This window comes from Jatropha curcas, chromosome 8 (genome assembly GCF_041381405.1).
Source record: "Jatropha curcas cultivar XTBG-Jc1 chromosome 8, XTBG_Jcur_1.0, whole genome shotgun sequence".
In the NCBI taxonomy this organism is placed as follows: domain Eukaryota; kingdom Viridiplantae; phylum Streptophyta; class Magnoliopsida; order Malpighiales; family Euphorbiaceae; genus Jatropha; species Jatropha curcas.
In genome coordinates, this window is record NC_143158.1 from 28,339,808 (window position 1) to 28,351,902 (window position 12,095).

Sequence of the window (12,095 nt, forward strand, 5' to 3'; positions counted from 1 at the left end):
TAATTTCTCTTTCTTTCTCATTTAACTGTTACAGTAATTTTAATTTACCTTTCATTATAAAAAAATAGAAAGAAAAACGGATTGTTAGCAGTCGAATGAAAAGGAGGACGTTGCGATCCATTAAAGCAACTGTAACAAACACCAATGAACCAGAACCTCCATCACCGCCAAGGTTGAAGAAAAGCGCAACCGTAAACAATCAATTATAAGCTTCTCCAAGCCTATGGACAACAAAAACGTAGTCGTCTGCGACAATGGCACTGGAGTACCCATCATCTCTCGTTCTTTATTTACTACTCCATTTCTTTCCATCTTTATTCATTGGTAGTTGCAAATCAATACGAATTTGTTTTTTCTTAGACTTGATCCAACACATTAACATTCTTTAATTAAACCAATCATTCTTGCTGTTTTGATCAAATAATTTCTTCGCTGTTTCTTGTAGCTTTAGCTTTAGCTTAGGATGGCATTTGGCTGTTTCATTTGCTTCTGTGCCTGTCATAATTAGTTTGGTTTTTTCTTTTTTGAGTGTCTTGCAGTGCAAATTATGTGTTCTTTAAGTAGTAGGGCTTTTTATAGTTCTTTTGATGGCTTCTTGTCCTGTTTATTGTATAAAGATTTGTTATTGGTTCTCAAGTTTTGGAATGAATGAAATTGAAATCATTTACCTCTTCAAATTAAAAAAGAAACATGTACATCAAAGTTTGATGTGAAGTTTGAGCATCTTTTTATCTCTGCATCCTGAAATTTTAGTGCATGCAAATGCTCATGGATTGCAAGATCCTGCCAATTTTGGGATTGTAATTTGGGAGATGAAAGAGGCAGAAATCGTTATGCTTCACTATCAACTCTTACATTTATTTTTTCTCCAATTTGTTTGTTTAAGGGTGTGATGATAATGTTTTTTAAGTGGCTTTATGCTCAATTGTGGATGTGGGCAAAAGGGCAGGTGTAAATCGGATGGGAATATTTCTTAACTCTTGATGAAATGGAACATCACATATCAACTCTCAAACTCTTTGTTGACTCGGTAGTGATATTCTTTGTTTCTCTCTTAGAAATTGAAGAATCGGATTATGAAATTACGAAACTTCGAAAGAAAAAAAGGAAGTCAAATTCGGCTAGTTTTTCTCTTTCTGTATGTACTGATTTTTTCACTTTTTATAACTTGATTTATTCAATGTAGTATGTCAAATGTGGATTTTCTGGAGAGAATTTTCCCACCTCTGTATTCCCTTGTGTGGTTGGAAGGCCCATGTTACGGTATGAAGAATCTCTCATGGAAGAACAGTTGAAGGTAAAATGCATAGTTGGACTCTCACCTTGTCCTGTATTAGCATCCTTTTTTTTTTTTTCTCTCTCTCTTTTTTTTTTTTTTTGGGCGTTCCGCCATCCTCAATCTCACAGCATAAAAATTAACATTTTGTCCTTAACAAGCTCTAATCACCAATTCTTTTTGGTTCATTCAATTAGGATATCGTTGTTGGAGAAGCTTGCGCTGACTTGAGGCATCAACTAGATATATCATATCCTGTTAACAACGGAATAATTCAAAACTGGGATGACATGGGTCATGTGTGGGATCATGCATTTTTTAATGAACTTAAAGTAAAATTCTGTTGCCTGTATTTTCTCTGGGGGCCTATATATAAGGGTTCCCCAATTTCTCATTGTATTTTGATCAGATCATAAAATAACTTTCTCCCTCATTGTCTTTAAACAGATAAACCCAGCAGAGTGTAAGATTTTACTCACAGATCCACCTCTTAATCCCTCAATAAATCGCGAAAAAATGGTTGTGATTGCTTTTATAATATGCTTTCTTTTAAGATTAGTATTACTCTCTTTTATGTCATAATCTCATTGTGCTTGACTTTGGCTTGATGATATAGGTCGAGACTATGTTTGAGAGATACAACTTTGCTGCTGTCTTTATTCAAATCCAGGCTGTTTTAACATTGTATGCCCAAGGTGCTTGTGGAGATGATTGAAGATTTAACTTTTATTGATTGGCATATTATATTTCATAGTATGTTGGATTTTTGGTGAACTGCCTTTTGAATTTCAAAAATTACTGATACTAATATTTTTTTTGACTGCCAATCGTCTCAACTACCTCTTTGCTTCTTTACTTGTCCTTCTCTCCGTGCTCTTGCTTCAGCGTCACATTGAATTCTTGCAGGTCTGCTGACAGGATTAGTCATCGACTCCGGTGATGGTGTTACCCATGTGGTAAACTACTGAAGAACCATATTTACACTATGTTTCAGCAGTAGTGCTATCCATTTCAACAATCCCTGACTCTGCGACATTTTTGTGTTTTGTTTCTTTGGCTAATTTAATTCTTTTAATGATATGTGAAAACTGAAAACTTCATCCTTATTTATATAGCTTGTGGAGAAAGGTCATTTATCTTTATAAAATGCTTTTTATTTTATTTTGAATTAAAGGGCCAGCTTCTTTAGTACTTGTGTTGTTTCGATTGTAAATGATAAATTTTATGCATTTTTTGTTCTCATCATCAAAGGCAGTTCAGTTATTTAACTATTTAGGATGCCTGATTGCTTGGTGTTCAACTGATGTTTGTACTGTGAATCTGTTTATAAAACTTGTTGCATATTGTACATCTATATTTTTGTTGTTAACATAAGATAATACTGAAGAATAAGTAAACTTTCCCCCCAGGTTCCTGTTGTTGACGGCTATTCATTCCCTCATCTAACTAAGCGAATGAATGTAGCTGGTCGGCACATAACCTCCTATCTTGTTGATTTACTTTCACGGAGAGGGTGAGGGCCCACTTTGGGAATGATTAATATGCTAACTTATCTTGTTTGTTTGATAATACACTTCTTTTAATTGGATTAATGTTGTTTATGTAGTTATGCAATGAATATGACAACTGACTTTGAGACTGTTAGGGAAATGAAAGAGAAGCTTTGCTATATAAGGTGAAGCAAATATTCTTGATATTATATTCTGAAATGAGTTGATGTGTTATTGGACTAAATCCTTTTTATTTCAGTTATGATTACAAAAGGGAGTATCAATTAGGACTTGAGACGACAATCCTTGTTAAGCATTACACTGTAAGTTGATCCTTGTGGTATTTTGTAACCTTCTTTTCGTTTCTGTTCAAGTGGTGGAGTAAATATTTATAGACATGGGGTTTGCTGAATATGGAAGAATGACAAGCAGGGTTTAAACTTTGAAGAGGCATTATTCATTATTCTTTTTCCGTGTTGTACCTAATTGAATAATCAGAGTCATATCTTGTTTTGGCCTTCATTTTTGGTATTTAATTGAATTTGTCAGTAATTTACATTACATACATTTATTGCTTGGGTAAGTTGAAACTGGTACCGGATATCACTCTGTATCTCCAATCAACTGCTTCCCCAAGTTTTGGCTCATGTTCATTATTATGTTGAATGTGGCACAAGCTTGCTGTTTTTATGGCGCTTAACATCTAGCTTCCTTATTTTTTAAACAGCTAACACAACTGATTGAATAATAATCTATTTAAGAAAAATGTTATGTTTATCAGCTGCCAGATGGAAGGGTAATAAATGTAGGCACTGAGCGGTTCCAGGCACCAGAGGCTCTTTTTACACCAGTAAGCCAATAGCTTTGATTTGTTATCATTTTTTAGTCTCTGTGTAAACTTTCATATGCAAATGGTGCAATGTGGATATTTACAATATTGGTTGTCTTGTCTATTTGTTTCTATCTGTACATTTATTGGCTGTGGCTGTTTATTTTCGATAGCTTTTTGTAACTCAGGAAGCTCAGCAAGGTCATGATAGACCCTATGGATAGTGTGAGGAAAGCAATTATTGGATCTAGTTTTACATTTTAAAAGGGGCAATCATTTTGGGCTTGGACTGACATTTGATTTTCAGTTCAATCACTTTAACTCATTCAATGGCTTCAGTTTTGATGTATTTGGCTATTTATGTCTTCAAAATGCAGCGAATCATCTTGCCAGAATAAAATACCACTTGATTTTTTTTTTTTTAGACTGTCATGCAGCACACAGTCCAAACTTTTTCCTTGAATTTTATATATTGTTACAAAGTTCATGAAAACAATTCCATGCAATTAACTATGTACACAATAAATATTATGACAATTTATTAGAGTCTAGTTGCCAACGTAGATGCCCTTTAGTGCCAAGTTAAACTTGACAACTAGTTCATGGAAAAATGCATTTGCATAACTTGGGCTTCCCTATTTAGTTACTCCAAAAAAAAAAGGAACCTACCTGGGTGCACTAAAATTACAAACTAATAGTCTGAAGACATGCGGGATATAAACACAGCTCTATAGCAAGTCTATAGCTCATTAGCACTCTGGCTCCAGAGATTTGAAGACATAAGCTGTAGTAATTTTTATTGTTTGACTACTAGATACCATGAGATTATTATATTACATTATAAATGTGTATAAATTCAATTAAACAATTTGGACAGATATTCTGAGTCTATGCAATTAGAAACAGTGTTATTTGTAGGTCAGAGACTCAGAAGATAATGAGGTTCTTCCTTTCCTGCAGGATCTTATAGATGTGGAAGGTGATGGAATGGCTGATATGGTTTTTCGTTGCATCCAGGAAATGGATATTGACAACCGGATGATGGTACTAGAATTTTTTGTATTATATTGTACTAAAAATATGCACCCACACATCTAAAGTTCTGCTCCTTTTTTTTTTTTTTTTTTGGTATGAAGTATCTATTCTTGAAAATGTTAGTTATTGGTTTGGTTTTGATATAGTTTCAGTAGGCCATCAATTTTCATGTTAGGACATGCCTTCCGTCTTATTTTATTTCAATTTCTTCTAAAATTTTGTTCACTTCTTCTCGTATGATGTCAAATTGTGAATGGTGCAAGTGTAACCAAAATTTGTTTTGTGCTTTTCCTTAAAGATTAGGGTATTCTTGCTCACAATACTTTCTCACTTGAGATAAGTAACAGCTGTAATTTTGTCTCTAAGTTTTTATAAACACGCACACCCATTCCCATTTAACATGCCATCTCTTATTACGCTTCATTATTTGGAAAATGTCTTTTATATGCTGTTTGGTTTAATTTAATAAATCCACAAGTGAAGTTGTTAGGACTGTGATCTACGTCTTTTTTAGTGGACCTTATGAAGACATTAGTGTTAGAATTCAGATTGACATAGGATAGGTTGTAGTATTGAGGGAGTCATGGATAAATGTCAGCTCATGCTCATGCCATCTTTTCTAACTTATATGCACTATGCAATGCAAATTTTTAGTGCCAATATGTATACACTTTGCAGTTGTACCAACACATAGTATTAAGTGGAGGGAGCACAATGTACCCTGGATTACCCAGTCGGTAATATTTCTAACTCTTTTTGGTCTTATGTTTTCTAATTTATTGACAATCATAGTGTATTATGTTTTCCATGCACTATTTAGTTTTACATTGAATGTGGTGTAATAGAAAGTATTCATTTTTCCAATCATATTTTATTGGATTATTCATTTTTGCCTCCATCGTTATTAGCAAACCCATAGATGACCTAATGGAGAATGCAGGAAAAAAAAAAGTTGATTAAATAAATGTTATTAAACCCGGCCGAACATTAACCTGGCTTGATGGGTCATTGGCTATACTTTAAAATAATTATAATATAATAAAAAATAATTAAAATATCAAAAAACTAGTCCAGGTCAATCGGATCTGCACGGGTCGACGAGTTCAACTATAGGTTTGCCGGTTTAATCCAGTTTTCTTTTTCAAATGGTTCAAGAGCAAAACCGGCTTAGTTTTGAGGCTGGTTCACTGATTCTCCGGGTTGAAGTATAAATTAAGTGCCTTCTATCATTTGTTTCTAGGGTGTTGTATTGCTGTGCATTATGCAATTTGTTGACCACTGAACAATTTGTGTGTTGATTCAGCTTGGAGAAAGAAATACTGGATCGCTATCTTGATGTTGTTCTGAAAGGAAACAAAGATGGGTTAAAGGTAAGATTCAAGTTTCTCATATTTCAGCTTAGAAAGACAAAAAATTATCAGATACCTACATTCTAGTCAATTATTCATGAAACAGGTCAGTTTCCTAAATCCGTTTACTAATAGTTCGATGTCGGAGGAACCTGATAAAAATTTTCTGCAATAAAATCATTCTGCATCTGTCAGGTTGAGATCTGCAACTACAGTTCTGAAAGCATATAAAAGCTAGGTCACCGCATATACATCAAATTTTTAATGAATTAGCAATTGTATGCACTAGGTGCACGTAGGTTATGATTTTATCAAGTAACTAAAGCTGTTAAAAATTTTAAGGGTTAAATTCCTAATTTGCAATTATAGACAATTCTTTTCATTCTAGCATTTATACAGAACCTTTCATATTAGGTTCAATCAGTGTCAAACATAGAAGGGAATATGCTAAAACCTTCAACATGCTGACACGGCCTGTGTTTTATTCCGAAAACAAAAATCATATTAAAAAGGTTGCAATTTTAGGTAACTGTGCTATAATTGTGAAATTTGAATTTTGAACAATGTTTTTGTTGTTTTCTTATGATCTATCTCTGGAAAAAAAACAGAAACTACGGTTGCGGATTGAGGATCCACCACGAAGAAAGCATATGGTCTACCTTGGAGGTGCAGTTCTTGCTGGAATTATGAAGGTAAATACCTGCTTATCCTTTCTTTTTATCTTAAAATTTTAAAATAAAGAAAGACATCAGGAGTGAGGACCATTTTGGTTATGATTGATGACCGTTTAAGCTTCTAGCACTTCTATTGCAAACCATAATTACTGGAATGGAATATTAATAGCACCTCGTATAATGAAAACCATGCAGGATTCGCCAGAGTTCTGGGTTAGCAGAGAAGATTATTTAGAAGAAGGAATTGCTTGTCTGAGCAAGTATGGGTAGGCATTAAAAGTGAAGGCTTTGCAACCGCTTTACATTTCTGTAAATACGAGATATTCTTCGAAAAGAAACGTATACGCTTGCAGAAGGTTTCTGAACTTATGAAAATGAATGTTCATCTTGGATAAAGAATTTGATATTCCAGGAAGTGATTCATTGATAACTACCAGCAAGCAATAGATTCAATTTGTACTGTCCTTCTGACAGAAGGGGAGAAACAGATATTGCATCCTATTTCATGAAGATAGATAACATTGTCTGATTATGTCAACATAAGTTATGAGGCTTTCTGACTGATCACAACTATCCGGATGCTTGAATTGATATTTGACTTCTGAATGGTTGAATTTTGAGAAAGGAGCAAACATCTTAAAATTTTTATTTTTCCTGAACATTTTTCAATTGTTTTTCAATTATCTTATATTGAACCTAATTTCTGGTGTCTTTGTTTTTCTATAAAGAGCCAAGTGGGTCTGTCCATTGCTTTGCAGGTTATACGAGGGAGCGTTGGGCACCGCTAATCTCCTAATAATGAAATATTCAAATTTGTCACCAGCAATAAATTGCTTAACTGTCCGCCTCATATTTCCCAGTCTAGAAAGAAAACTAATAGTTTTTTAATTCTTTTCTAATGGAGTAAGTCAAATTTATCAGTAGCAATAAGTGCTTAACGGTCTCTTTCTCTGAGATTTCCCAATCTAGAAAGAAAATGGATATTAGCAAATAATTTGATAATTTCATTAAGAAGAAAAAAAGAAAAAAAGACCAACTGGGTTGATTGATTTCAACATCACAACAGATTTGGCAAATCCCATTGAATAAAAAAAATTTAAAAAAAATATATATGATTGAACTAAGCTGCTTGTATTGTATTTATATGCAATCTATATATAGAAATAATCTTCAGTTTTCAAGAATAATGAGATTTACCTATTTAAACTGGATCTATGGTCTACGGTCCACTCATGAACCAGACCAATAAAAATAAATATTTTTATTGAAATGAATGTATTTCCGACCATAAATTAAAAAAAATATTAAATAGGAATAATTTTTTAAAAATCATATTTTCATTGAAACAGGCTATAGATTCAATCTAGAAAAATATAATCCAAGAATAATATTATCTTTCCATCTTTTTGCTCAAAGAAAAGAATTTCAGTTTGAGGTTAACCTTGTTAAAAAGTGAGACAATGTCCTATCCTCATTCATTGATACACTTTCTTTTTTTGCTACATCATAATTCATAAATTGTTTAGGATTTGAAACCCCAACTTTCTTTGTTAAAAAATTAGAGAAATATAAAAATATAATTTATGGATCGAACCAATAAAAATATAATTTTTGTTCAGAAACACTTTTCTTTCAATAAAAGTTTTTCAGAAAAATACATTTGCATATTTAAAAAAAACAATTTGAAACGTTATTAATTGCAGATTTCATAACTATGTCATTTGTGTTTTTTCATGTCATAAATGGATTATATCAATGCGCATGTGTAGCACACAAAATGCTGAACTATGCTGCTGCAACTTGCAAGAATCAGTTACTAACTTTCAACCATATGAAATTACTCAAAAGAAGAAACCAACAGAAGGAAAAAACAAATAATAAAGAAACAGTTTTCAACTATATATATATGTATAATGGAGATCAGATACAAAAAAGAAAGAAATATAATATGAACTCTGAAGAAAATCCAACAAGCAAATTTGAGATGCCTACCCCAACAAACAAATCCACAAACATAGACCAATCTAACAATGGCTATTCTTGGTCCCCATAATCAGTGGCCTACTCTCAACCACGCTAAAAAGAAATAAGGCAACATCACTCCAATCAATCATTGACACCTGCCCTTTTCTTATGTTCTCACTTACTTGGACAAGTGAATAAACTACTTCAGGACCCATCCTTTTTCCATATATAAATCCATTATTGGATGCCATTGCCATTGCCATTGCCATTGCGAATTCAAAGCCTGCGAGGTTTCAAATACAAACATTATTTTTTCTTTTCAGTTATTGGAATTCTGTCGGTGCATTATTTTATTTAGTTTCTTCCTTTAGAAATTCCATAGAGCTTGTTCACATGGTTTGTGGTCCTCTTCTTTGAATAAATCTTGCATTTACGAAAATATTATATTTTGTCATAAATTTGATTTGACATTCCAACTCCGGTCCCGAGCTCATAATTCTGGAAAAATTTTCAGGATGATAACATACTGCAATTTTGCAATCATAATATGATAAAATGCATGTGAAGTGCTTCTAATTATGTTGGTTTTCTTCTTCTTCTTCTTCTTCTTCTTATTATTATTATTATTTTAGTTTCAGGTTGTGGAGGCTCAAAAGGTAGCTGCAATGGAGAACTCTAATGGAAAGAACACGTTTAAACTAATTGTGAAACAAGGGGATCCTATTTTGGTAACCCCAGAGGAGGAGACAGAGAAAGGTCTCTACTTCCTCTCAAATCTTGATCAAAACATTGCAGCCATTGTCCGTACAGTGTATTGCTTCAAGTCAAACGAGGAGGGTAATGCAAATTCTGCAGAAGTGATAAGAAATGCATTGGAAAAGGTTCTTGTTCACTACTACCCTCTTGCTGGCCGGCTCACAATAAGCTCAGAAGGAAAGCTTATTGTAAATTGCAATGGAGAGGGTGCTGTTTTTGTTGAGGCTGAAGCAAATTGTGAAATGGAAAAAATTGGAGGCATTACAAAGCCTGATCCTCATACTCTTGGAAAGCTTGTTTATGACATTCCTGGTGCAAAGAACTTCCTTCAAATGCCTCCTCTTGTTGCTCAGGTTTTACAACTTCTCTGAACCAAAAGTGCTTTATGAAGTTGTTGTAAAATTTTTTATTGACTTGATGTTATTTTGTCTACTCTTTCTTTATTTACGAGAATCACTTTTTTTTTATATATATAATTTTGGGTTTGTTCGGCAAAATTACTTGTTTTATTAGCTGTTAACTGTTTTATTAATGTTTAGCTATTAGTAGCTGTTATGTGTTTTATTAATTTAACTGTTATCTATTTTAATACTTTTTCATAAAACGCTAAAAAGCTAAACGTTACATAAATTAATTTAAACTAGTTCAAGCGATTAGCGTTTTGACTAAAAGCTAATTAAAAAGATGCTGCTGATCACAGTGTTTGACTTGTCAGTCTGATACAATTGGAACTAATTTCCCTGATTTCAATAGTTTTTTAGAGTTTAGATAGAATTGAAATTTGATTTCTGTTTTGCTATTATAGGATAATCAAAGTGGCAACTCCTTGTTCTTGTTCTTGTTCTTGTTCTAGGTAACCAAATTCAAATGTGGAGGATTTGTGCTTGGATTGTGCATGAACCATTGCATGTTTGATGGAATTGGAGCAATGGAATTTGTAAACTCATGGGGAGAAATAGCAAGAGGCTTGCCACTTTCAATCCCACCTTTTATGGACAGAAGCATTCTTAAAGCAAGAAACCCACCAAAAGTAGAATACCTTCACCAAGAATTTGCAGAGATAGAAGACAAGTCGAAGACAAATAACCTTTACAAAGAAGAAGAAACTCTCTACAATTCATTCTGTTTCAACCCTGAAATGATCAACAAAATCAAAACAAAAGCCATGGAAGATGGGACTGTTGAAAAATGCACAACTTTTGAAACCCTTACAGCTTTTGTATGGAGAGCTAGAACAAAAGCACTTAATTTGGTACCTGATCAAGAAACCAAGCTACTGTTTGCTGTTGATGGGAGGCCTAAATTTAACCCTAAGCTGCCAAAAGGATATTTTGGGAATGGAATTGTTTTAACAAACTCTATATGCAAAGCAGGTGAACTATTAGAGAATCCATTGTCATATGCAGTAAGGTTAGTTCAAAATTCAGTTAAAGCAGTAACAGATTCTTACATGAGGTCTGCCATTGATTATTTTGAAGTGACAAGAGCAAGGCCTTCTTTGGCTTCTACTCTTCTGCTATCTACTTGGTCAAGATTGTCTTTTCACACTACAGATTTTGGTTGGGGAGAGCCAATTTTATCAGGACCAGTTGCTTTGCCTGAAAAAGAAGTGAGTTTATTCTTATCACATGGTAATGAGAGAAAAAGCATACATGTGCTTTTGGGTTTGCCTGCTTCTGCCATGAAAGTCTTCCAAGAACTTATGCAGATATGACAAGAAAAAGGAAAGAACAGAATATATAATACATGTATTATCTGTTCTTCATGTTGTTGATTTTAGTTATGCATGGTGGCTTGAATCAATCTCTTCCACTTTGAATCTATATATCTATGCAAAAGGAGAGATTTTACATCCTGTGAACTTCTACTAGACAAATAATTAATTGTATACCAAAGTAGTCAAAATTGCAATAATCTATAATTTATTACCTAAGGAGATGTGATCTTGTATTTTTCTATATTTTCAATTTATGCAATGAAAGAAATTTACACTTTCTTTGTCTCTATTGAAAGTTTGTCATTGTATTTATTGAGTGATATAAAAATATTTTTTATGGCACTGAATCGTTGACCAAACCGCAAATAATTTTTTCATTTAATCGATCGTGTCAAATATCAGGTGATTTATCAAAAAAAAAAAAAAATGGTTTAACTCTCTTCTTCGACCCACAACACAAATATAACTCTCATTTAACTCACGAAAAAAATTAATCTTTCGTTCTCCGGCGCATAAACCGTACAAATCAAGAGAAAAATCTTTAAACGTTATTATCAAGCATTCAAAGAACAAAATTTCTTCATTACCAAAATCGAACAAAAAACAACCGGAGAATCTAGGTTTTTTTATTAAACGGTACAACCTCCACAAAATCAGAAAAATAAGAAAAAAAAAAAACAAATAGAAAAACTAGGTATAAATACGAAATAAATTTGTGGTTTCATTTCCATAATCAAAGAAACAAATAACCAAAAGACTAGGTTTTCCTATTCAACAGTAAATACGGTATAAATACATATACAGATTTTTTGATTCAACGGTATACATAGGTCATTTAATTAGAATACAGATTGATATATTGAGGTATCATTTAATTAGAATTCTGTATTTATACAAAATTTTTTAACCTCGGTACACTAGTAAAAGCCATTATAATTACATAGGTCAAAGTGACTTTTTTTTTTAATTAAAGTTTTAAAATCTTACATCTTCTCTGATCTCAA

General features: G+C 32.9%; 2 protein-coding genes across 8 annotated transcripts; both read left to right on the forward strand.

Annotated features, from left to right (window-relative positions):
- The first annotated feature begins 74 nt into the window (after positions 1-74).
- On the forward strand, positions 75-7,301 carry LOC105639428 (actin-related protein 2). Of its 3 annotated transcripts, none has more exons than XM_089724867.1 (15): positions 75-265; positions 1,187-1,297; positions 1,474-1,608; positions 1,724-1,795; positions 1,893-1,971; positions 2,183-2,232; positions 2,686-2,789; positions 2,883-2,951; positions 3,026-3,089; positions 3,548-3,616; positions 4,556-4,639; positions 5,309-5,367; positions 5,934-6,000; positions 6,588-6,671; positions 6,849-7,301. In XM_089724867.1, the coding sequence occupies exons 1-15, from the start codon at positions 224-226 to the stop codon at positions 6,921-6,923; spliced, it is 1,164 nt and encodes a 387-aa protein (XP_089580993.1). In that variant the 5' UTR covers positions 75-223; the 3' UTR covers positions 6,924-7,301. The 3 variants fall into 3 exon arrangements, with proteins under 3 accessions (XP_089580993.1, XP_089580995.1, XP_089580994.1); XM_089724869.1 differs by having other exon boundaries at positions 92-324; XM_089724868.1 differs by having other exon boundaries at positions 92-265; positions 1,059-1,297.
- Positions 7,302-8,672: 1,371 nt separating this feature from the next.
- On the forward strand, positions 8,673-11,380 carry LOC105639430 (omega-hydroxypalmitate O-feruloyl transferase). Of its 5 annotated transcripts, none has more exons than XM_012223483.4 (3): positions 8,673-8,908; positions 9,251-9,727; positions 10,228-11,380. In XM_012223483.4, exons 2-3 carry the CDS (start codon positions 9,284-9,286, stop codon positions 11,086-11,088), a joined length of 1,305 nt encoding a protein of 434 aa, XP_012078873.1. In that variant the 5' UTR covers positions 8,673-8,908; positions 9,251-9,283; the 3' UTR covers positions 11,089-11,380. The 5 variants fall into 5 exon arrangements, with proteins under 5 accessions (XP_012078873.1, XP_012078874.1, XP_020537035.1 ...); XM_012223484.4 differs by having other exon boundaries at positions 9,257-9,727; XM_020681376.3 differs by having other exon boundaries at positions 8,895-9,014; positions 9,257-9,727.
- The last annotated feature ends 715 nt before the right edge of the window (positions 11,381-12,095 follow it).